The 25,203-nt window shown below is 17.9% G+C and overlaps 4 protein-coding genes across 4 annotated transcripts; 2 read left to right on the forward strand and 2 right to left on the reverse strand.

The window, feature by feature from the left end:
* Positions 1 to 669: 669 nt before the first annotated feature.
* On the reverse strand, positions 670 to 10,537 carry PRELSG_0407500 (conserved Plasmodium protein, unknown function; the record flags this gene model as incomplete). Its single annotated transcript, XM_028680216.1, has 2 exons — positions 670 to 4,874; positions 5,053 to 10,537. The coding sequence occupies 2 exons, from the start codon at positions 10,535 to 10,537 to the stop codon at positions 670 to 672; spliced, it is 9,690 nt and encodes a 3,229-aa protein (XP_028531734.1).
* Positions 10,538 to 11,506: 969 nt separating this feature from the next.
* PRELSG_0407600 (conserved Plasmodium protein, unknown function) lies at positions 11,507 to 21,434 on the forward strand (the record flags this gene model as incomplete). The annotated part of the gene is made up of 3 exons (XM_028680217.1): positions 11,507 to 16,252; positions 16,366 to 20,700; positions 20,919 to 21,434. 3 exons carry the CDS (start codon positions 11,507 to 11,509, stop codon positions 21,432 to 21,434), a joined length of 9,597 nt encoding a protein of 3,198 aa, XP_028531735.1.
* Positions 21,435 to 21,867: 433 nt separating this feature from the next.
* PRELSG_0407700 (peptide chain release factor subunit 1, putative) lies at positions 21,868 to 23,151 on the reverse strand (the record flags this gene model as incomplete). The annotated part of the gene is made up of 2 exons (XM_028680218.1): positions 21,868 to 22,922; positions 23,010 to 23,151. 2 exons carry the CDS (start codon positions 23,149 to 23,151, stop codon positions 21,868 to 21,870), a joined length of 1,197 nt encoding a protein of 398 aa, XP_028531736.1.
* Positions 23,152 to 23,986: 835 nt separating this feature from the next.
* On the forward strand, positions 23,987 to 24,798 carry PRELSG_0407800 (ribosomal protein L7/L12, putative; the record flags this gene model as incomplete). The annotated part of the gene is made up of 2 exons (XM_028680219.1): positions 23,987 to 24,632; positions 24,725 to 24,798. 2 exons carry the CDS (start codon positions 23,987 to 23,989, stop codon positions 24,796 to 24,798), a joined length of 720 nt encoding a protein of 239 aa, XP_028531737.1.
* Between the last annotated feature and the right edge of the window lie 405 nt (positions 24,799 to 25,203).

Below are 25,203 nucleotides of genomic sequence, written 5' to 3' on the forward strand. Positions count from 1 at the left end.
AAAAAAAAAAAAAGAGTTACTTTAATGAGTATTAAATTCCTATTTTATTTTTTAAAAATAAAATAGAAAATATATTAATACATATAGAGACAAGAATAAAAAATGTTCCAAACTTCTTTTAAATTAAATAATTGAAATCTTATTAATATTGTAAAAAAGTATAATAATAATTAAATAAAGTGCGTTTTTGTTTTTTTTTAAATATTTGTAAAAAAAAAAAAAAAAAAAGAAATAATTTAATATGACAAACTAAAATATGTATAAAAGCTATGACATTATTTTTGTGTGTAAAATTTTTATATTACACATAATTACAAAAGAAATATTTTTTTAAAAAATTAGATATATTCTATGAATATTTTCACTTTTTTTATAAAACTGTTGCTGAAATAATGTTTAAAAAAAAATAATGCATATATATATATTTTTTTTTATAAACTGTAACCTTATTGAAATAAAAAAAATATTTTTATGTAAAACTTGAGTAAATATCAAAATACTAATACTTTTATAGTATGATGTCATTTAGTAACTATAATGTAAACATGTTAATAATAATAAAAAAAAAAAAAATTTCTCTTATTAAAAATAATATAAGCGCATTAAATATGTAAAAATATAAATATATATACCTTTTATAATATTATCATTTTTAAATTAACCTTTTAATTAGCAATTAAAATTATTTTCATTTATAGTAATTTTACAAGATATTTCTTCAAGATATATTCTAAATTTTTTTAGAAATTCATTGATATTTTGAAATTCTACAATTTGATTTAGAAATGGAATTTTTGCTAATACTTCATTGAAAGTAATATATATATCATCAAAAAATCTTTTTAATATATCAACAGACGATTTTTTAATTTTTTCATTATCATAAATTGATGAATCTAGCATAATAGAACTAATATCATAATTTCTTGAAGCTGCATCAGATGTATATTCAAAATAAAATTCAGCTCTTGATAATAATTCTTTTAATAAAGTTATTAATGAATAATTACTAATATATTCTGGTCTTCCATTTTTATCTTTTAAAAAACATCCAATATTATTTTTTTCGTTATAACTTTTTTCTTCATTGTAAAAGAAAAAAGAACAATTATTCTTATCACCATTTATCCAAATTGTAAATAAGTAATATATAATTATAGCTATTTCATGCTCCTGTAAATGAGATGATTTTTGATGTTTTAAATTATTGTGTATCTTTACATAAACATTTATTAATGACTTATATTCAACTTTATGATTTAATAATAAATTAGATATCCAAACAATATAAAAACAATAATTTTTATAACTTAACACAATTAACTCACGATTATTTATAATATTTTCATTATTTTCATTTTCACTAAAGCAGTAGTTTACGTTGTACAAATAATACAAAGATTTTCTATCATTTCTGTCTATAGCAATGTTGTCATTCTTTATCCTTTTTTTTAATTCTTCCTCCTTTTTTATCATTTCTTTTTCTTCATTTTCTTTATCATCTTCTTCATAGTCTGTTTCTTGTTCTTTCTCTTCTTCCCTATCTTCATAATTATCAATATAATCATGATATGAATACACACTACGTAATTTGTGATTAACAGCTTTAGTTATTAACGAAAAGGGAGATAATTTAGAAAAAATGATTTTATCTTGGTTTGTTTTATATTCATATGATTCATTAATCAAAATAACATTCATTTGAGAGTCAAGATATATAAGTGGTATGCAATTTAAAAGATAAATTAACTTCATTTTCTCGTTATTTTTTTTTGTCTTCAATACATTTATCTTGTTTTTTAAAAGGGATCTTACTTTCTTTATTTCAAATAAATTATTCATAAATTTATGCAATTTTATAACTACTAATAAATACAAACAATTTTTAAATTTGATATCATATAATTTTAGTATGTCACCAATATAATTTATTATAAAATTTATATTTTCAAAAGATATAGTTAATGAAAAAGAAAAATCCAATAGTCTTTCAAAGCAAAAAGAATACTTAGAAAAATAAAAAGAACTGCATTTTATATCATTTTTTAACATATGATTAACTGTTGAGAAACAGTTAGAATTTAATTTATCAATTTTATCTTTTTTTTTATCACATAATATTATTAACTTTAATAAATTGAAAGATGGAAGAAAATTTTTAAATAGAAGTTTGCTTTTAAAAAATATTTTATTTTTTAAATCTTCTTTTGTATGTATATTTTTTTGAATTATAATTAAAAATTCTTTAAATGTATCTATTATATCAACTATTCTTTTTATATTTATTTTATTACCAACGTTATTTATTTGTTGATTATAATCAGTTATTACTTCATCTATATTCTCATATTTGCTTTTAGAAAGATAATTATACATATTTGAAAAGGATTTTTTCATTACATCACTTTCTTCACTATTTATATTTTCAAAGTGTTCAAGAACTTTTCTAATTTCTTCTTTTGATCCTGTCATAAGAATATCAAAATAATCTTTTAAGATATCCCACTGACAAAATTTATAAACATAAAAAACAAACAGATTTATTATTTCATGAAATAATAGTTTATGATAGTTCAAGGATGTTTTACATTTCTTAATTTCTTTTAAATTTAAATAATAAGTATTTTGATTTGATAAATAATCTTCCTTCAATTTAAACAAGCACTTGTTTTTATTAAATAACGTTTTTAAAGATTTATGAAACTTTTCATCATATGTTATAGTTTTATCAACTGTATAATAATTTTTTAAAACTTCTTTATCTAATACACTATTTATATTTAGTAATTCATGAACAGTTTTTTTTTTAAAACTTTCATTTAATTCATTTATATTGCTTTTTTTTTTATTCATAAAAGAAATATTAGATTCATCATTATAAGAATTTATGTATTCATTTAATAACTTATTTTTTTGGTAATTTCTATTTTTAAAATTACACACTTTTTGAATAAGAAAAATCTTTGTTTTCATGCAGTTATCAATATACTCCATCCTCTTTTTTAAACTAGGAAATGAAATTATTTTAAAAAGATATTTATATATATTATAAAATATATCTTTTGTTTCGTTGTTATATAATGGATTTGATAGTAAATAACTCTGCCCTATATAATTGTTTTCATAAATATAATTGTTGTTTGTTAATTCATTTATGAAAGATTTTTTATTTATACTATTAAAATCTAAAAAATATTCACTGATATGATTATTTATAGATGGAGAAATGTCATAACTTAATTCATTCTGATAATATTCTTGTTTCTTTAATTCAGTGATTTCATTATTATTATTGGCAATATTATTTTTCTCTTTTTCTTTTTCAGCTCCTAATTCTTTTTTTTCTTCTTCTTTTCTTATTTCATCTTTTTCTTTCTCATGCTCTCCAGATTTTTTTACTTCATTTTTATAAATAGTACTTAATAGATTATCTTCTACAGAAACGTTCCATTCACAAAAAGCTTTTCTAGAGAAAAATATAACAATATCTTGATATTTAAATTCTCTATAATAGTAAATGAATGCATCATTTATATTTAATTCATTTAGTTTAATAAAATAGTATAAATACTGAGATATATTCAGTTCGAAAATAGAACAAGGAAATTCATTTTTACATTTATACAAAATTAAATTAAAAATAAAGAAATGGAAGTTGACATCACTAGAATATTCTAATAAAGTAATAAGAAACTTTTTAATTTTATTTTTTTTTTTCTCATTATTTTTATATAAATATTTCATATAATTTACATGAATTATTTTTTCTATTGGTAAAAAGCAACTACTATATAATACAAAATAATCGTAATCATACTCTACATCAATATTATTTATAACAACTTTACTTGAATAATATTCTTTTAAGTTAAAAAAATTATCATAAATTAGTTTTAAATTTTTCTTTTCAATAAAATTTTCATTGCTCTTCTCTTTAAAGTTTAATGATTTATAATAGGAATCTATATATAAACTAATTAAAGTGCTAGCACACTTGTAATAATCAGCTTTGTATAATAAAATAATTAGTTTGTATATATTAATACTTATTAAGGCATCCTTTAAATTTTCATTTATGAAATGTTCTGCTCTTCTTTCTGATGCTGAAAATTCATCATATTTATCATTTCTATAGTATTCATAATTATCTTTTATTTTCATTTTTTTTTTTAAAAAAATTTCTTCTTCAATAATTTTTGTTAAAAAGAGAGCAAGAAATTCATTTTTATGAATAATATATCCTTGAAAAAATTCAATTGGTATGTATTTTTCTGATTTTATGATACTAAATAGGCACTGTTTTAATATATCCCTGTAAGTTTTACTTAAATAAGTTTTCATAAAATTACATTTTGTTAGTAAATCAAATAGTGTACTAGATAAATACAAAAAATTTTGCTTATTACCAATATCTTTCTTTTTAATTACATTTTTATTTTTATAATAATCACTAATAATTATAGAATAAATAAGTAAATACTCAATACTAAAATTTATAAAATTTAAAATAGAATAAAACTCATTTATCTCATTTACTATAATAAATGTATAGTCATAGTATATATTTATAATTGATATATCTGTCATTTCTTTAATTTTATTTGCATAATCATTTTTCTTTTTTAATAAGTTTGTTAAAACAATACTTACACATAAACTAAGACATTTTAATTTCTCTATTAAATTTAAACAACAATCTAAAGGCACATTCCCAATTAATATTACCATTTCACTATCTTCATAAAAGCTTCTTTTTCTTTTTTTTTTTGAATACACATCATCGTTCATTCTTACTATACAATAATCTCTCATATTGTAAAATGTTTCTTCATCTTCTTCATTTTTTTCTTTTGAAATAACAGATATTCCTAAGTCTAGCAAAAAAAAAAAAAAAAAAAAAAAAAATGAAATAAAATAAAATAAAATAAAAGTATGAATAAATTGAAATAAGAATAAAAAAGAAAAAGACAAAAAAATATTTCTTATAAATAATTAAAAATTAAAAATGAATAAAAGTATGTAAAAAAATTAATGAATTTTCTTTTTCCATACCTTTTGAATACTCGGATATTTTCATAAATTTTCTAGAATTTGTAGGAAAATTATTTGAGCATTTAAAAATATTATTATTTCTATATTTTTCACAAGAAAATAAATGAATAAACATTATTGGTTTCAATAAACGACTTAGTAATAATAATAACCCCTTTGATAATACATTTAATGAACTGTTGTAAAAATTCACATTTTTTAAAAACATAATATCAAAATTTTTATTAGTTAAATATTCAAATGCAAAATTACCACTTCTATTTTTTTCTGAATCTAAAAATTTTTTTTTCGTACTTTTTTTTTCATAAATATTAAATATATTACAATATTCTATATCATTTAATAAAATATTTTGACTAAAATTATCAAGTAAATTATCATTTCTGTTTTTATTATTATTGTTTTTAATTATTTCATTTTCTATATCATCAATATTATCATTAAATAAATGATTTATTCCCTTAATTTTTCTTGTTTTTATCTCTAATTCCATTGCCTTTTGTAATTTCCCTTGTTTGATAATATAGTCAGCATTTTTATCAATAAAACCAAACTTGAATGGAGTTGGTTTATATATTTTATTTAATATATCATAATCTATTTGATTATTGGACTCTTTTATTTTCATATACTGATCTTCTTTTCTTTGTAAATTTTCATTGAACATTTTTTCTAAGTGAATTTTTTTTTCATTTTCTTTTTTATTGAAATATAAAGAAGTATTTTCTTTCGGTATTTGTGATAATGATTTTTTACTTAATTTTGGAGACGAATAATTAAATTCTTCAGGTTTATTTCTAATCATTTTTTGATTATTAATATGAATACTGTTAAAACACATCATTTCAAATTTATAAACATGATTTAATAATAAGCACCATATGATAAATGGAAATTCCTCATTAGAAGAAATATGTATTATTTTATTTATAAAATATTCATAAATCAATTCATAATCATTTCTTTCTCTTATAAAATTAGAAGCATTTTGATTTTTTATTGTATAATTTTTTTCATAATTCATTTTAACTGGCATATTTACTCTTTCATTTTTATTTAAAATACTTTGTTTTATATTTTTATAAAATTCCTCTGTATTATTTTTTATATGCTTTTTTATTTTAAATTCATTTAAGACAATGTTTTTTATATTTCTATTCTCAAAGGATATATTATAATGTAAATAGTTATTTATCATTTTTTCTACTTTTTGAGTTTTTGTATTTTTAGTAATATAATAAATATGCTTGTGTGTTATAATTACTAAATCATAATATTGCTGATACTCACTTAAGGTATTTTCATCTAAATAAAATGGTGGCATACTTTCTATTTTTCCTTTTGGTTTGCTAATATTTCTTTCATTCTCTTTATATATTAAATTTTTATTAATACTTAAATCATTATTCATTATATTTATTTTATTATACATATTAGGTGTATTTCTACTATATCCAAAAAAATTCATGTTTTCATCGTTTCTTGCCATATTCATATTGTTTAAATTATTTTCATATGCTACACTCATCATGTTATCCTCATTTTTATGTATCATATCATTTCTTTTATCGTATTTTATCCTATCAACATAAAAATCTTTTATTATATTATCTTTTTGCGATTTCTCAAAAAATTCATGGAAATAATAGTTTTTTTTTTTATATATTATACCAATTATTTCTTCATTTATATAATATTCATTTAAATGCTTAAAAACATATTTATTTTTATTATAATTAGAAACACTTATGTTACCAAATTCATCTGAATTTGTTAATAATTGTAACTTATAACAAAAAATTTCCTTTTTCTTTTTATTGAATTCGTTATCATCGTCTAATTCTTCATTATTATCTTCATCCTCTTCATCATCTTCGTCATAATCATCATAATTTTCATCATAATCAAAAGAATCATCATTTTCTCCACAATCATTTATTTTTTCTTCTTCTACAGTTTTATTTTTACTTCTTTTTCTAACTTCATTACCTATATTTCCCAAATCCTTTGCATTGCTTTTCATTACTTGTATGCTTCCATCTTTTATAGAAACAGATTTTTTTGTTTTTTTTATTATATTTATATTTTCTTGGCTTAAGAAGTTTTTATTTATATTACATAATTTGTTTTTATCTAAATTGTTATATTTTTTCATTTCTTTTTTTTTTACAATAACATATAAATTTTTTAAATAGTGAGTAAAAACAACTTTAGAATCTTTTTCATCAATTTTTAATCCTTTTTTGTGAGGGAAATTTTGAAAATCTCTTAAAACAAATTTAAAATTATCACTATCTAAATTTTTCACAAGTGATAAATAATATATATTGAAATTATTATCTATCAACTTTAGAAAAATATTATTTCTCTCATGTATACAATTAATATGCATATCAACAATATTTAATTTATTAAAAGAATTTATATTTATATTACAAGAATATAAATATTTTCTATTATTATTATTATTATTACTATAAAAAAAATCACTATTAGTATTGTAACAATCGTGATATACTATATTATTATCATCAATAAAATGAATTTTTTTCAACTCTTTCACTAAATCATTTTTTGTGAATATAATAGTTTCCGACATATAATTTTTTTTATTATCTATTATGTTTGATAACAATTTCACATGAATATCACTGTTTTCATACAATACATACAGTATAGATCTTTCTTGATCAATTAAAATTTTTCTTACTTTATTTTTGTAAAAAGAAAAATATTTTAAAGAATAAGTATTAAATACTTTTTTTAAATGATATTTAATTGGAAAAAGTTGTAGATCATCGCAGTAAATATTTTTGTTATACTCATTTAAAATTTCTCTATCATTTAAAAAATCAGGCTTTTCATTTTGCTTATATTGATGAATTAAAATATTTTTATTTTTGCTATTTATATAATTTTCGTTTTTTGATATATCTATTACACTTTTCTTTTGTGAAAATAATGCCTCATTTAAGCTACTTACTAAAGAATCTAAAGAATTAAAAATTATTTTCTTAAAAATATTTAATGGCTTGAACAATTCTTTCTTTTCATAAATGAATTCATATACAATTCCATTTTCAACAACTAAAAATATTCTCTCATTTTTTTCATCGGAAGAAATGTATTCAAACTTCTTTTTAAAATCTTTAGGTAATTTAAATAACAAAAACAAATATATATTAAAATAAAATGGATAAATGGTTTGATAAACTAATTGTTCACTAACTGAAATATTAAAATCTTCTTCACAATTAAAATATAAATGAATATTAAAAAAATAAAAAGAATTTTCAGTTACAAGCATTAAATAATAATTTTTTATAGAATTATAAAAGGTGTCTAATGGAAAAAATTTATTCAAATACACAATATCTAAGCATTCAAGAGGTGCATCTATTATGATTGTCATTATTTTGCTATTAATGTTATTTAAATTATATAAATGCAAATAATTTATATCATTAGATTTTTCATATAACCATAATATATTAATATTTTCTATTATTCCCTTTTTTACATAATTTATTTTTGTTTTCCATTTTTTCTTTTTTTTTAATAATAATAAATCAAATTTTCTAGAATATATATTATATAAAATATCTTTGTTTCTGTTACAATTTAATAAATAATTTATTTTATATATATTATTATAAAACAATATATTTTTTTGATTATTCTCATATACGGTTTGTTCATCATTTAAAATGATTCTACATATCCTTAAAAATAAATTAAAATCACATGTTAAATTTAATTGTTCCTTCTTTAGCTTCTCTGTATCATCTTTTTTTTTTATTTCTTCATAATTATCTATCAAGCAATCTAAAGCATTATCAAATATTTCTACAAATTTTTTTTTTATATCTAATTTTTCATCTTTACTATCTTGTAAATCAGAAGTATGCAATAAAGAATTTTCTATAACACTTAATTTTTTTTCAATTGAATTTAAATAATCTCCTGATTTTATTTCAGATAATAAAATCTTATATTTATCATAAATATAATTCATATTCATCATGCTATCTTTTTTTATTCTATTACCAAAAAAATAATTATACTTTTTCTTTTCTTCATACCCTTTTATGCCATTATATTTGCTTTTATATAAATAAGAATCATTAAACACTTCATTTAATTGGCCAATGTTCTCTTTTTCATTCGCTTTCTCTTCTTCAGTGTCATATATAAAATTCATTTTATTATTATATTTATCATTGTTATTACTAGTTAAATTTAATATCCTTTGAATAATTTTTTCATTTTGTTTTATTTCTTCCTTGTTTTTTTCCGAATTTTTCATTTTTTCATAATCTGTATTTAAATTTATTTTTGTTTCATCAGAATTAGATAAAATGTTTAATAAAAATTCTTTTTTTTTATTAACACTCTTCATTCTTTTGTTTAAAAATGAATTATCATTACCATTATATTTGTTCATAACGAAATTATTATAAAATTTTTTAATATTGTTAAATAAAAATGAAGACCTTTTTTTGTTTAAATTATTTTTTTCTTTGTTTATATAATATAATTTGCTATTGCTATCCAATTTGTTTTCGTGATTTATAATATTTTCCCCTTCTAAATGATTCTTTCCATTATTTTCAATAGTTCCTAATAATTCTTTATCTTGTAAAATATTTTTTTCTTTATCTAAATCATTAGAAAACCTTGAAAAAATAGGACAGTTGAGACTTTCATCTTCAAAAATGGACATATCACATAGATCTTCGATACTACTGTTGTGAATAAAAAAATCATCATTTTTTTCATTTGAATTTTCAACAGCAAAAAAATTTTCTTCTGAAGATAATTCATTGTTCAATTCCATTTCATTTTTTTTTATACTCTCTATAGTTTTAGCATATTTTTTATAATCATTAGTATACTCACTATTTTTTTTTTTATTTTCAATAAATTTCCTCTTATTTATTTCTTCTTTATCTATATTTTCATTTTCTTTTTCATTATCATTATTATTTATATTTATTTTATATTTTCCTCTTATGTGTTCACCAGTTTGATCCTCATCACAGTATTCAATATTTTTAAAATTACTTTTTTTTTCAGTTATTGCATGCTCTAATTTTGTAAGTTTTTCTTTATTTACTTTATTTTTTAAATCCTTTTGAAAAAAAACATTTTCTCCAGAGTCACTATAAATTTTCCTAATGCATATATTTTCCATATAAATTTTATTTTTTTCATCCTTCAAGTTTTTATTTTTATCCTTTGTATTTATTTTTTTTTCATTCTTATTTGAACTTACTTTTTCTTCACTTTTATTATCACTGTATATATTTTTTTCCTGATTATCTACATCTAAATTTTTCATTTTTCTCCTTTCTTCTGAAATGAATTCTTCATCTTTATCTGTTGGTGTTTTTGTTATATTTATATTTTTTTCTATATCAATTTTTCTATCCTCCTTTTCGTATATATTCTTTTTTTCCATATTAAAAAAAAAAAAGTGTATCATAAAATTTATATATTTATGAGTATTCCATAAGGTGTTTTTATATATAAAGTATTTAAATGTACTTTTTATCTTAGTTTTCTACATTAAATATATGTTTTAATTTTTTAAATCGGAATAAACATATATTAGCAGAAAAAAATATATTTTTTTAAAGAATTTTTTTTCCTTTTCATACTTTTTTTAATTTTATCAAAAACTGAATATAATGATAGTCATTCCATTAAATGTTTCAATTATAAATGATATAACTAAATATATATATTTTAATAATGAATAATTAAAAAATTTATTCAAAAGTTAAAAAATAAAAAAAAATACAAAAAAAATATTTAAACAACACAATCAAAATATATTTCATAAATATGTGAATATACATATGTATTATATTTATTTTTAAATTATATTCAAATTTTTTTTTTATTTCTCTTTTTTTTTTTAAATTCATATATTCATCTAAATTTTTTCTTTTCATATAATATATATAAATTTTATATATATGTACATATATGTATATATATAAATATTTTTTTTTTTTTTTTCCCCATTTCTCTATTTTTTTTTAAATTCACAATTAAAAACATACATGTAATTAAGAACACTATTTTAAAAATTTTCGAATGCATACATGATATTTAAGCATTTTGTCAAAAATATTCAATTGTAATTATAATAATATCATTTTTTTTTTTTCACTAAGTTTTTTTAATTTAGTTATAAAAAAATATCCAAAATGTTTATAGATATGTATAAAACACTTTTTTTTTTAAATATTTATATATTTCATAATTTATTTTTTTTAAAATAGAATAATATTATTTACAATAATGCTTTTGTTGCTATTTTTATATATATAGCATTCTTTTTTAAAGGGAAAAGATATATAAAAAATTATATGAAAAGGAAAGTTGAAATTTAAAATATAATAAAAAAAATACCAATATCAAAAAATTAAAAAAAATAAGAACAAAAATGTTAGATGGTTATTTATCAAATAAAAAAATATATGAATTAATTTCTAATGATAAATATAATAGGTATGAAAATGAAATTAAGGGGGTATTTGAAAATAAATATAATAAAATATTAAATTATTTGAGTTCAGATAACAAGTATCATGATATTATTTCATTGAAACTTCAACAATTTATTAATGAAAACTTAACTTTTAATGAATCGAAATCGTATTTTTTTGGTTTTTCTAAAGAGCTATTAGTACACTGTTTAAAAGTTTATTTTTATGAAGAATATTCTAAAAATAAAAATTTTAACTTTTTAAATAATTTTGACGAAAATGAAGAAATACTTATGAAGAAGATTCAAGATAATATTAACTTTGTTGAAATGGATAAATTACATCTAATATACTGTGATGAATATTTTTATATATTTAAAAATATTTTATACGTTTTAAAAAAATGCGATATATTTTATTTTTATTTGAATTATAAAGTAGAAGATTTCGCATATGAAAAAAATTTTATTTTTGAACTTTTTTCAATATTAGAGAAGAAATTTAATATTCATCAATTAATACAAATATATTTTGATACATATAAAGATACTAATAATTATTTTGAACTTATAAAAGTAAACAATTTAGGAAATTCATCATGGATATATAAATATATTCTGTTATTTCTGAATATACAAATATATTGTATTAATATTTTTTTTTATTTACAATTAAGATTAAACATATTATCAAAAAGCAATTTTAAGTCGTATTTAAATATTTTTTTAACATTTTCAAATATTAATTTGGCAAATAACTATGTTTACAGTGATATTATTACAAATACTCTTCAACAAAAAGAATACTCAATTATATTTCTAATAAGTTCTTTAAGTAATTTAATAACCTTAGAAGATATAAGTAAATATGTAAAATGCTCCTTGTCTAGCAATTTATTTAAAATGTTTTTCTATTTTAAAAATGAAAATTCTCCATATAACTTTGAACAGAATATACTAATGTTATCTCAGTGTCTGTATTATTTTGATGATATTATTAAAAATTTTATCTTTATTAATGACAATTTTGTATATAAAAAGATACTCTTAGAAATTATAAATAACTCCCTTTGTAGTGAAGAAAATTTATACGAAAAAAAAGAGAATAATAACAATAGCATAATTTATGAAACTAATGAAATAGGAGAACCAAAATATAAAAAAAAAGAGGGAACTGATATGATATCACATAATATTAATACAAGTGAAGTTAATAATAATAATAATAATAGCAATATTCCAATTTTTAATTTTAATAATTCAGAAAACCCTGATTATTATAATAGTTACTCTATAAGTGGTGATAACGATAATCAAAGTTATTCAGATTCAGGAGATCTTAATATTTCGTTAATGAAAGATATCAAAAAATATATAGAAAGAAAAGAATTTTTTAAAAAAAATATCAACGTAAATCTGTTTTTAAAAGTATGTAATTCGATTTTTGAAAAACAAAATTTTCTTTTGTTTATGTATGATATAAAAAAAGCTTATAAAAATGTTAAAATATGTATAGATTATCTACAAAATGAATGTTTTCAATATGATATTTATTCATTGAAATATTTTTTTTATGATCATGACTATAATAGCACTGAAATTATAACTAATGAGAAAGAAAAGAAAAAATTATTATATCCATTTATTTCTATTGAAAGTAAAAACATTTTATTAGAAATTTCAAATCTTTTTTTTTCTTATGACTATCTAAAAATGTTTTCAATAGAAAAAAATAACGAAGATAAATTTATTCACAGTAATAGAAAAAAAAATAATGTAAACTATCATCCTATAATTTTACATAATATGAATAAATTGCTATTAGAATTTTTTTACAATAAAATGTGCAATTCGTCAATTGATACCTTACTTACTTTTAATTATAATTTATTATCAATATATAGAATATTAAAGGTACTTATTGGAAACAATTCAAATTTAATCAATTTTAGTGAAGTTTGTAAAATAATAGAATCACTAAATGAAAATCATAAAAATAAAAGTATAATAGATTCAGAACATATTTTGTATTATAAAATATTGGATGTTTTAAAGAAAAAAAATATAAAAAAAAATGCAATATATATAACTTATTTAGAATATTATTATATTTTAATTGACTACTTTTGTAAATATTTATATAACAATTATTGTAAAAATATAAAGAATGATTTTTTTAAGGATAATATTTTTGCTTTTTTTAAAAATATAATTACATTCTTTTGTAAAATTTTAAGCATTAACAAGTGCTTTCACATTTTAATAGAAATAAAATTACAAAATTATTTTAAACTTTTTTATGATATAAAAAATAGTTTTGTCAGCATTTATACATATCTCTTTTTTTTCTCCTTAAAATATAATGAATTAAAAGCATTAAATTATTCCATAGTCAATTGTTTGCTATTTTTATTAAAAAAAAAAAATATCAACAAGTTAAATGCTTACATTTTTCAAATGTTTTCTTATTTAGAACAAGAAGACCAATTAAGAGAAGAAAAAAAGGAAAGTGATGAAAAAGAAAATCAAATTATTACTTCTAAAGATGTAAATAATAATACTAATGACATTAATAACAATTTCAGTAATTGCACATCACAAAATTACATAAATTCTAATATCAATTACAATAGTATAATGAATTTTAAAATTGAAAAAGGTTTATTGGATATAAAAGAAAATTTCAGAATTGACATATCTTTTTTAAAAATATTTTTTCTTTTAAATGATGTTAGAAAAACAGATTTAAATGAGTTAGAAAAAGAAGAAAACATATCATATAAAGAGGGTGAAAAAGAGAATATGAGTGTATGTAATTTAAGTAACAGTATTAATGATAAATATGAAGATAATTGTATCAGTAGCAATAATGATTTGAGTTATTTATCAAACAAAAATAATGTTGATAATTGTAATTCATATAGAAGTAACATTCCTGACTTTTGTAATAAAAGTGATAGTATTAGCTGTAATGAAACATGCTTTACTGGTGATAATAAAAAGAATATTAATAATAGTAATTATAACTATTATTATTATAACATAAGCGATTATGAAATGACTTATAATAATAATGTTATTGAAAATATTAGTTTAGAAGAAATTTTTGTGATTACCCTTATGCATTTATGTCAAATTGATAATAATTATAAATTTAGCTTTGTAAATGATTTATTAAGATTATATGAAGAAGAAAAAAGAAAAAAAATTTACTCATGTACTGAAATAATTTTAAAATTATTTAAAAAAATTATGAAAAAAGGAAATAGTATATATTTTTATTTTAATATTTGTAAATCATTTCAAACAAAGATTCGTCAAATATTAGATAGTATTAATATATTAATAAATAAATGGGTAAAATGGACTTTTAATAATTGTGATGAAACTTTTAAAAAAGAAAAAGACATAAATGTAAATGAATTAGTTAAATTATTTTTTATATCTTATTATAAATACTTAAAAAATTATTTTTTACAGGTAGATAATTTTTTTAATAATTGTAACTTATTAAATAGTAATAACTATTTACATGATTTCTTATTTTTAATTTTCTCAAAATATATAAATAAAGTATTTATAGATAATTTTTCATCCTCATTTATATTTAAATTATCAAAGTTTTCTATTTTAAATATATGTATATCCATCATTAACTATATGATAAAAGTATCAAATAATATTAACATTCAAAGAATAAAGGAAATTAATTTTGAGTTTAATTCTACTTTATTAATGCCTGATATAATAGAAGAAAATTTAGAAAATAAAAATATTGAAAATTATTATATAGAGAATTATGAAATGGAAGATAAAATAAATGAATTATCTGCAAAATATACAAATCAAGAAGATTCTACATATTATAATTTTATGAATAATATAATAATAAATCATAAAACATTATTAAACAAATCAAGTTCATATATAAAAAAAAAAGTTAATATATTTCAAATTGAATCAAATAATAATGAAATGTTACATAATAATTACACAATAGATTATCTAACTGATATTGTATTATTAGAAAAAGAAAATAATAAAAAAGAAATTAATAATAACAATAACAATAATAATAATAATAATAATAATAATAATAATAATAGTATTAATAATAATAATGTTGTAAATAATAATAATATAGAAAAATTATTTAATCCATCAATAAAAAAATTTAATATAAACGATTTATCAACTAATGGAAATTCTTTAAATCAAATGTCATCATTTTATAAAAAAAATAACTCTAACAAATATAATTTGACATTTTTAAAATTTTTTTTTCATATAAAAAATTTATTAAAAATTATTTTTCAAAATAATTATGTATTTTTTTTAAGCGATTTACTACTAATGAATTATGAACAAAAAGGAAACCAAAGCATATTTAAATATAATTTTCATTTATCTGATTTTTATAATTCCATATTTAATAGTTTTATAAACGATTTTAATATGAATTATTTCAAGAACAAAAATATTATCTCTTATTCTAAAGGAAAAAACAGAAAAACTTATAAACAAATTATAAATCGAATTTTATTAATGTATTCACTCTTACTAGAAATATGCTATAATTTTACATTTGTTAAAGAAGTTAATAATATTTCAATGAATATTGCAAATCAAATATTTTCTTTATTTGATACATCTCATCTTATATTGAATTTATTTTCAAAAACGTCATTTGATTTTATTCAAAAGGTTAAACAAAATTTTATTTTTTAATATCATTTTAATGAAATACATCTTAATATATATATTATATAATTTTATTTTTATATAAAATAATTTTTTTTTTTTTTTCTATTTTGCAGAATGATATTGTTAGTAAAGCTATAAACTATGATATTTTAAGTATAGAAAAAAGACATTCTAATGAAAAAAGAGAAATTTTAAGTATATCCTTACTATACTTCTTCTTGCATGATTTTAAGAACATTTCTATCTTATATGAAAACTTAAATAAGTATTTTAAATTGAATGACTATAACAATATTTATTTTCTTTGCAAATACAGTAAAGGTTATATGCCACTTTCATATATCTTAAAGTTACTCACAGACAAATTGTTATTCTATTTTAATAAAATAAAAGGATTGAATTCTTTAAATTTAAAATTAGAATACACAATAAGAAGCTTTAAATTGTTAAAATTCTTATATTTATTTATAAAAAATAATGATTTAATCTGTCTATCTATCTATGAAGATCTTTTTAATGTATTATTATTTATAATAAGAGATTATGTAAATAACGAAAATTATGATTCTTATGAATTAAAATCATATAAATTTAATGAATTAAAAATTTTAAATCTATCTTTACATTTTATAAATTCAATTTATTTGAATTTATTTAATGACAATGGGAATAATGTTGAAAAAAAAAAAGATTTTTGGGAAAATATAGAAAAAATATTTAACATATTTATAAATAAATCACAAAAAAATATTTTCTTTTTTTCCAACTCTTATGAAAAAATTTCTTATAATAAAGAACTAAGAAAAGAAATATATAACTATTTATATAATTTAAATATTGTTAGTGAAATATTCGAATTAATAATTAAAGGAATATATATAAAAGACACTTTTACAAATAAATTAATTATATACATTTGTTATGATAAAAATATATGCAAACTTTTTTTTAATATAAACTATAAGAATTTAAATGATTTATTGTATAATTACTTAGAATTGCATAAAAAAAAGGAAGACGATGCATCTAATTTGAAAAATCTTTTAAACAGTAAAAAAAGCATACTTATTGAAAAATATACTTTAATAAATGATGATTTGTTAATTGAAAATATGCTGCAAATATTACATGAAAAGAAAATAGATTATAAGTATATAATTAATATAAGTGAAAATAAAGCAAAAAAAGATTTGGTAAATGAAAGCATTTTTGAAGAAAAAAATGATTCAATAACTATTAGAAGTATATTACAAAATAAAATAGAATTATTAGATAATGATTATGTTAGTGCTAAGTTTTTTGAAGATAAATCAAAACTATACGGTGAAAAAAATTACTTATTTGATATAAAAAATTATTATCACTGTATAAATACTACTATTAATAACTATCAAGAAAATTCATATATTAATGATATACACACAGAAAACCAAAATATATTTAGTGAAAACATAAATAATGATAATGAATATGAATCAGATATAATAAGAAAAAAAAAAATTGATTCCAATGTTTTAAGAAATTTAGATAATATTTTTCCAGACTCTAATTCAAATAGTTCAACTAATAAAAATGAATTCGAATTTAATATGAAAAACAATTACATGAACATTAGTAATTCAAATAATAGCCTTAATTCAATAAATAGAAATTCTTGGAATTATAAAAATGATAGTTTGAATTATGATTATAAAGAAGAAAAAATAGAAAGAAAAAAAAGGAAAAGAAAAGAAAAGAAAAAATATATATATTTTGACAATAATGTATCAAATAATTTTTTTTCTAATTATTTTAAAAATGAACTAAAATGCATGAAATACATAAACCTAACACATAGTACTTATGATAGTAAATTTCGATTGTTATTACTTTTATATAAATTTATAATTATTATTAAACATAAAAATTTATTTGAAGATGAGAATTATCAAAAAGAAGAAAAGTGCTATTTAGAAAAGCAGAATATAGAAAGCAGTTCACCTTTTCTTTTTTTTATATATGAAATCATGATAACATTTATGACATCATCTATATACATAAATCAAAATTCCCTCTTTTATGTTATAATTACCAATATTTTAATAAACTTTTTTTCTTTTATGAGTATGAAAGACTATAAAGAATATAAAAAGAAAAATGTTTTATATGATAATAATAATAATAATAAAGATATAGAAAAAAATAAAGACAATTTATCTAATAATAATTATAAAATCTTTATCAATAACAAAATTCAATCTAATAATAAAGAAAATTTAAAAAATAATGATAAAAATACAATAAATAATAATGATAATATTGTTAATGAAAATGAGAAGGTAAAAGAGTTTTATCAAGGTATTTTTTTTTGTGATCTATTTATTGATGAATCATCTATTATTAGCATAAAAAATAGAAATGATAGTTTTATTTTTGATATTTTACATAATATATCTAAAAGAGATATTGAGAAATATAATTTTATGAAAAATTCAATTCATTTTAGTGATATAGATCAAAAAGATAAATCGTTGTTTATAAATAAATATGAAAATAATCCTGAAAATCAAAATAACCTAATATACAATATGCCTATATTTTTTTCCCTTTTTATCAGAGCTATTAATATCCATTTACATTTTTTTAAATTTTATAATAAAAATATGTATATTTTAAAGAATTACAATACCTTATATTTACCAAATTCTATTTTAAAATATATCTACCCCACAAATCATTTTAATATTAATTTATTTGTCAATTTATTAGAATTATTTTACGTTACTATTAGAATTTATAACAATCATTTTATAAAATTAAATAAAAGTTTTTCTAGAATTGGCGAAAATGAAAATAGAGAAGATATAGGAAGAGATAGCAATATCACACTTTTTATAAATCACGAAAAAATAAGAAATAATGTAAATGATAATGATAAAGATGATAATAGTAATAATATTGATAATACCTCAAATAATATTATAAATAGTTTTAATGATAATAATGATTTCACAGAAAAAAATTTTTTTGATATTTACATAACAACGTTAAAAGAAGTATTAAAGGAGTGTTATGAAGCTCATCATATTAATATGAAGAACGAAGAAAATATACGAAGATCCTATTTTCTTGAACATATGTTTTTATATTTCTTATATAATAGAATTAATACTATTTATGAATTATTTTATTATTATTTTTTTAAATGTTTAAAAAAAGAAAAAAGAAATATCTTTGATAGTATCAATGAAAAAATATATAATTTATTAGAGAATATTATTTATGATCAAATTAATAAAATAAATCACTTTCTAGAGAATGATAAATATTATTATTTTTATATAAATACATTAACGTTCATTGCCTTAAATAAGAATGTATGCCTACATATAATTAAGAAAAATATTTTGACAAAGTTAATTTATGTACCTTTAATTTATCATTCTATATTCGATAAAAATAAAAGTTTTAGCTCTATTTATTATCTAAGGGATGATCAATATATAAGAAATAAAAATCATATAATTTTTTGTTCATTGATTGTTTTAATTATTAAATTGCTGTATATTTTTGTTAAAAATTTAAAAAATGTAAATAAAAATTCAGACTTTTATTCTGAATCATCCATTTGTGATATTAATAAAAAGTTTGAACATAATAATCAAAAATATATTTCACACATAAAAGAGATTATGAGGAATAGAGAATTTTCTCATTATGATTCAGAATGTAATGAAGATATAAAAGAAAATAATAATAAACTATGTATTGATAATGATAAAAATAAAAATGCAAATGATGAAAACTACTTAAAGAATAAAAGCCAAATGAATTGCACTAGTCAAAGTAATAATAGAAAAAAGGAGAAAAGAAACAACAAACAAAACATTTCACAGGTAAATTACGAAATTGAATTTTTTCTAAATTCTATTTTAAATATTATTGGAAAATTAACCGACAGAATAAATTTTATATTTTTAAAAATTGAAAAAATTAATTGTCTAGCTATATTTGAAGAATCATATTTATATGTTGAACTATTCACAAAAATTTCATATTATTGTAATATATTTAATGTTAATAACTTTCTTATTTCATTAATGGAAAAAGGAGTTGAGCACCATTTATTTTATATTAATAGAATATTAGAAAAATTTATATATGAGAAAGAAGTTTTTATTGAAGCATATAGCCCATATGAAATAAGTGCATCATCAAATATATCGAATATTAAAGAAAAAAAAAAAATGAAAAAAAATGAATTATCTTTATTTACACAAAGAGTATTATATATATGTTATAAATCAATATTAAATTATAATACAATACTACTGAATATAATACAAACTCCTTATTTTACTTATTCACATTTTGTTATTCACTTGTATACCCTTTTATTAAAATCAACTAGATTAGTTACCAATATTATTGAGCATTTTGGAAGAAAAAATACAACCTTAATAAGAACAGTAATAAAAAAAAAAAATTCTCATATTTCATATATTTATTTTTATTAATATATATTTTGTTATTTTTTTGTTATCACAAATATATATAGTCAATTATACATATATTTGTATTTTAATATATTTTACATTATTTTATTAATTTTTTCTATTGCATTTAGTTTTTATTTATTTATTTATTTTTTTTTTTTCATTAAATGAACCATTTGCTTCCTTTTTAGATAAAAGTTAATTCAAGTTTATCATACGTCCCAATATGTTTAGATATAGTTAATACAATGAAAGAAAAAAAAAAAGAAAAAATTCATTACACAAGAGGTGCTGTAAAATCTAGTTTCAGTTGCTATCTGAGTGATAGTAATTCTTACAGTGACGATTCAACTTACTCAGGAGAAATAATTCATTACAACAGATCAATTGATGAATATATTAATACAAAAAGAATATATAAAAATGATTATTTGTTTAATTTTTTACCTGAAATGATTGAATTGAAAGTTTATTATAATATACTAAAAGAAATTCTTGAAAGAAGTGCATTTTTGGGTGCATTTATTTTGGATAAATTAAGAAATTCATGTGAGGATTCATGTTTAAAACAAATTTTAATTAGCAATGTTTTCTCTTATTTGATACATATTAATGCTACACTTTTACCTTCAAATATATGTACAAATAATTTAAAAAAAAAATGCACACTTATTTACAATTATGTTGTTAATATACATAAGAAATGAAAGAATATGAAAGAGTAAAAAATAATAATTATTATACTTTTAAATAAAAATTTATTTTTAAAAAATATTAAATATATATATAATTATAATTTTTTAACTTTATTACTTTTATAAAGCCAATCTTTAAAATAAATTGAAAATAAAGTATTAAATTTTATTTAATTCGTTTCACTATTTAAAAAAAAAAAAAAAAAAAAAAATAAAAATAAAAATAAAAAAAAAACAAAACAAAACAAAACAAAACAAAACAAATAAATAAATAAATAAAATAAAATAAAATAAAATAAAATAAAATAAAATAAAATAAAATAAAATAAAAAGGAAGAATACATATTATATACCTTCTTAAATTACATTTTTTTTTTTTTTATAAAAATGAATATATAAATGAATGAGTACTACTATATATATATATATATACATGTTTTCTTTTTTAAAACAATTCTGCATCACTTTCTACATCTTCATCATAAATATTAAAGTCTAATTTATATCTAAGTAAACCACCAAATCCACCAAATCCTTTCTGAAATTGTGCACCTTCTTGTGATTTATTTGTAACAAAATCTAAAGATGCACCAAACTTCTTATAGTTATTTATAACCCAATCTGTTAAAGAAATTTTTTCAACAACTTCCAATTCTACATTGTTTTCTTTATATAAAGATTCTTGTTTTTCATCATTAGGAGAAATATGCATAGTTTTCGTCTGATTGGTAATATTATTTCTAGTAGTTAATCTAATAATATCTAAACCTTCATATACAATTAATAATTCTACAGCTCCAATCTCTAAAGCTTTTAAGGTGTCATCTATTCCGTATACAACCTTACCAGTATCTTGAGCTATTTCTTCAAAAAACTTTCCTATTAATTTTTTCTCTTGAATAAACTTAACATTTTGCAATGCTTCTGCACTTAATTCAATTGCTTGGTTGAAACCATTATCTCCACCATATGAAATATCAACAATTTTAATAACTTTTGAAGATAAACGAGGATCAAACATATCACTATTTAATAAATCATTTTTGAAGTCAGCACTTCCTGCTAATACAATTCCTGTAACATTAATTTTGTCGTTTGTTATAAAAACAGAAGTGGCTACTTCAGCTACCTTTCTAACATAATTATGTCTTTTTTCTAATCTTAAACGGGCGAAACGTAAAGCACTTTGACCACCTCTTCCATGTTTTTTTGGCAAATCCACTGTAAATCGTCTAATTACTTCCCTTGTATTCCCCTGAATTGTACCAAATAAAGCACCATTACCATCTACTATTATAAATCCAAATTTATCATCACTCTCTAATAATTCTTTCAATGCTTCTACATGAAATTTATTATCGCATAAATATAAACTTGTATTGATTGGCCTAAAAGGTTCAAAATCAATAGACATTTTTTTTTCTTTTCCATCTTCAGTTATTACAGTACCACAGTATACCACTAATCCTTTTGGAGGAGTTTTATTATATAACTTTAATTCTGAATAAAATAAAAAAATAAAAATAAGTAAATGTATTAATATAAAGTATTTTATATATAAATTTATATAAATATCTTTTATTTTACTTTGTTGCGTTGATGTTATTGCTGACAAAACACTAAGTCTATTAACTCTGCTTTTTATATTCGAAGCTGTTCCCAATTCATCTGCTAACATTTTATTTATTCGTGAAACTTCGTCTTTATTTTTTATTATTAAACTTATCATACTTGTTCCATTTCTATTCAAAAAAAAAAAAAATGAATAAATAAATATTAAAGGAAATATGTAAGTATATATAAGCATATATATATACAATAATTTATCATTTTCTTTAAAAAGCAAATAAAAAATTCATTCTCTCTTAACATATTCGTTTAAACAGTTATATAAAAATTATATTCGTCACAAGACTAATTATTAATTTAAATATTTTCTACCCTTTCGCATTCTCTAATTTTTTGATTAGCCTTTTTATTTTCCATTGTTCTACATATATATATATATATATATATATATATATATCTATATTAAAAAAAAATAAAAATATATTGATAAAAATTAATCACTTTTTTTTTTTAAACATAACATCTTGAAGTACGTTTTTTTTCTTTTTTTTTTTTTTTTTTTTATGCTCATATATTCTTAAATTTTATTCCTTTGTTATATTTTATTTTAATTTATATATATATTTTTTTTTAATTTTTTTAATTCAAATGCATTAAATTTTTTTTTTTTTTTTATACTAATTCATTTACATATTTATTTTTTTTAAACCTTTTCAGAAGTGTTATGTAACTTTTTAAAATAACAAAAAAAAATATATATATATGTTTATATATTAAAATACACGTTTATATATTAGATTTTCCTATCCTTTAAAATAGATGTATATTTAATATAAATTTTAAAATAACAAATACCAATCAGCATTACACTAATTTTTGTAGCATTTTAATATATATTATTATGAATTGTTTTATTTTATAAGTTTAAATTCGTTAGAATTAAATTTTTTTTTCTAAGTTTTATTTTTTATGCTTTAATAATTTCCAGAAAAATAATGAAAAAAAGTAAATTTCTTTTAAAAAGATATTTTAGTAGTTTTGATGTTTTTGATAAAATTAAATATACTAATTTACACAAAAATGTAGTAACATATAATTTTCTTTTAAAAAAATATTTTAGTAATTTTGATGTTTTTGATAAAATCAAAGATTCTAATAATTCAAATAAGGATGAAGCAACAAATGAATTAAAAAGAAAACCTTCTAAGAAAGTTCTAAAGCTTGTTGATGAAATCTTAAATTTAACATTAATTGAAGCCGCTGATTTATGTGATTTATGCCAAGAGAAATTAGAAGGAAGCAAAAATTTTAATAATTCTTTTTTTATGAATAGAAATCCATTTCCTCATCCATCTCACTTTTTTAGTGCAGGCAATTTATCTCCATTAAATCAAACTAATATAAATAATAATATTGCAAATAAAAATGATATAAATTCCAATAGTACAGAAGAAAAAAAATCCAAAACAGAAAAACAAAATGAAGAGAAAAAAATTACAAAAAGCACCTACAATGTTAAACTAGAAAAATTTGATGTTAAAAATAAAATTAATACTATTAAAGAAATTAGAAAATTAACAAATGTTGGTTTAAAAGAAGCTAAAGATATGGTGGAAAGCGCTCCTTTTTATATACAAAAAAGTAAAAATACTATTTTTCATAAATTATCATTACTTATCTATTCCTTTTAATAATTATCGTTTATTTTTTTCATTTTAATTTTTTTTTTTCAGATGTACCTGTAGAAAAAGCCGATGAAATGAAAAAGAAGTTTGAAGAATTGGGTGCAACAATAATTTTAGAATAAAATTAAAAGTTTATTATTTAAAAAAAAATAAAAATTATAATATATATATATGTTTAAGAGATATTTTTTTAAAATATATAAAAAATTGTGATAAATAAGTAATAAAAATTTTATTAAAAATGAACATAAAAAAAAAAAAATATCGCATTAAAATTAAGTTATGTTTTTATAGTCAAAAATATATCTTTTATGATTTATAAAATTATAAATATATACTATTTATTCAAAAAAAAAAAATTTTTCTATAATTAAAATATTGTATATATTTAGAATATAATTTATATAAATTAATTTATATATTTAAAAAATAATCTTTTATTTTTTTTATCTTTTTAAAACAATACATCAAATTATTCTTATGTCTTTGTTTTAATTTTTATGTATATACATTTCTTTTTAAATTTA

Source organism: Plasmodium relictum (assembly GCF_900005765.1).
Source record: "Plasmodium relictum strain SGS1 genome assembly, chromosome: 4".
Lineage (NCBI taxonomy): Eukaryota > Apicomplexa > Aconoidasida > Haemosporida > Plasmodiidae > Plasmodium > Plasmodium relictum.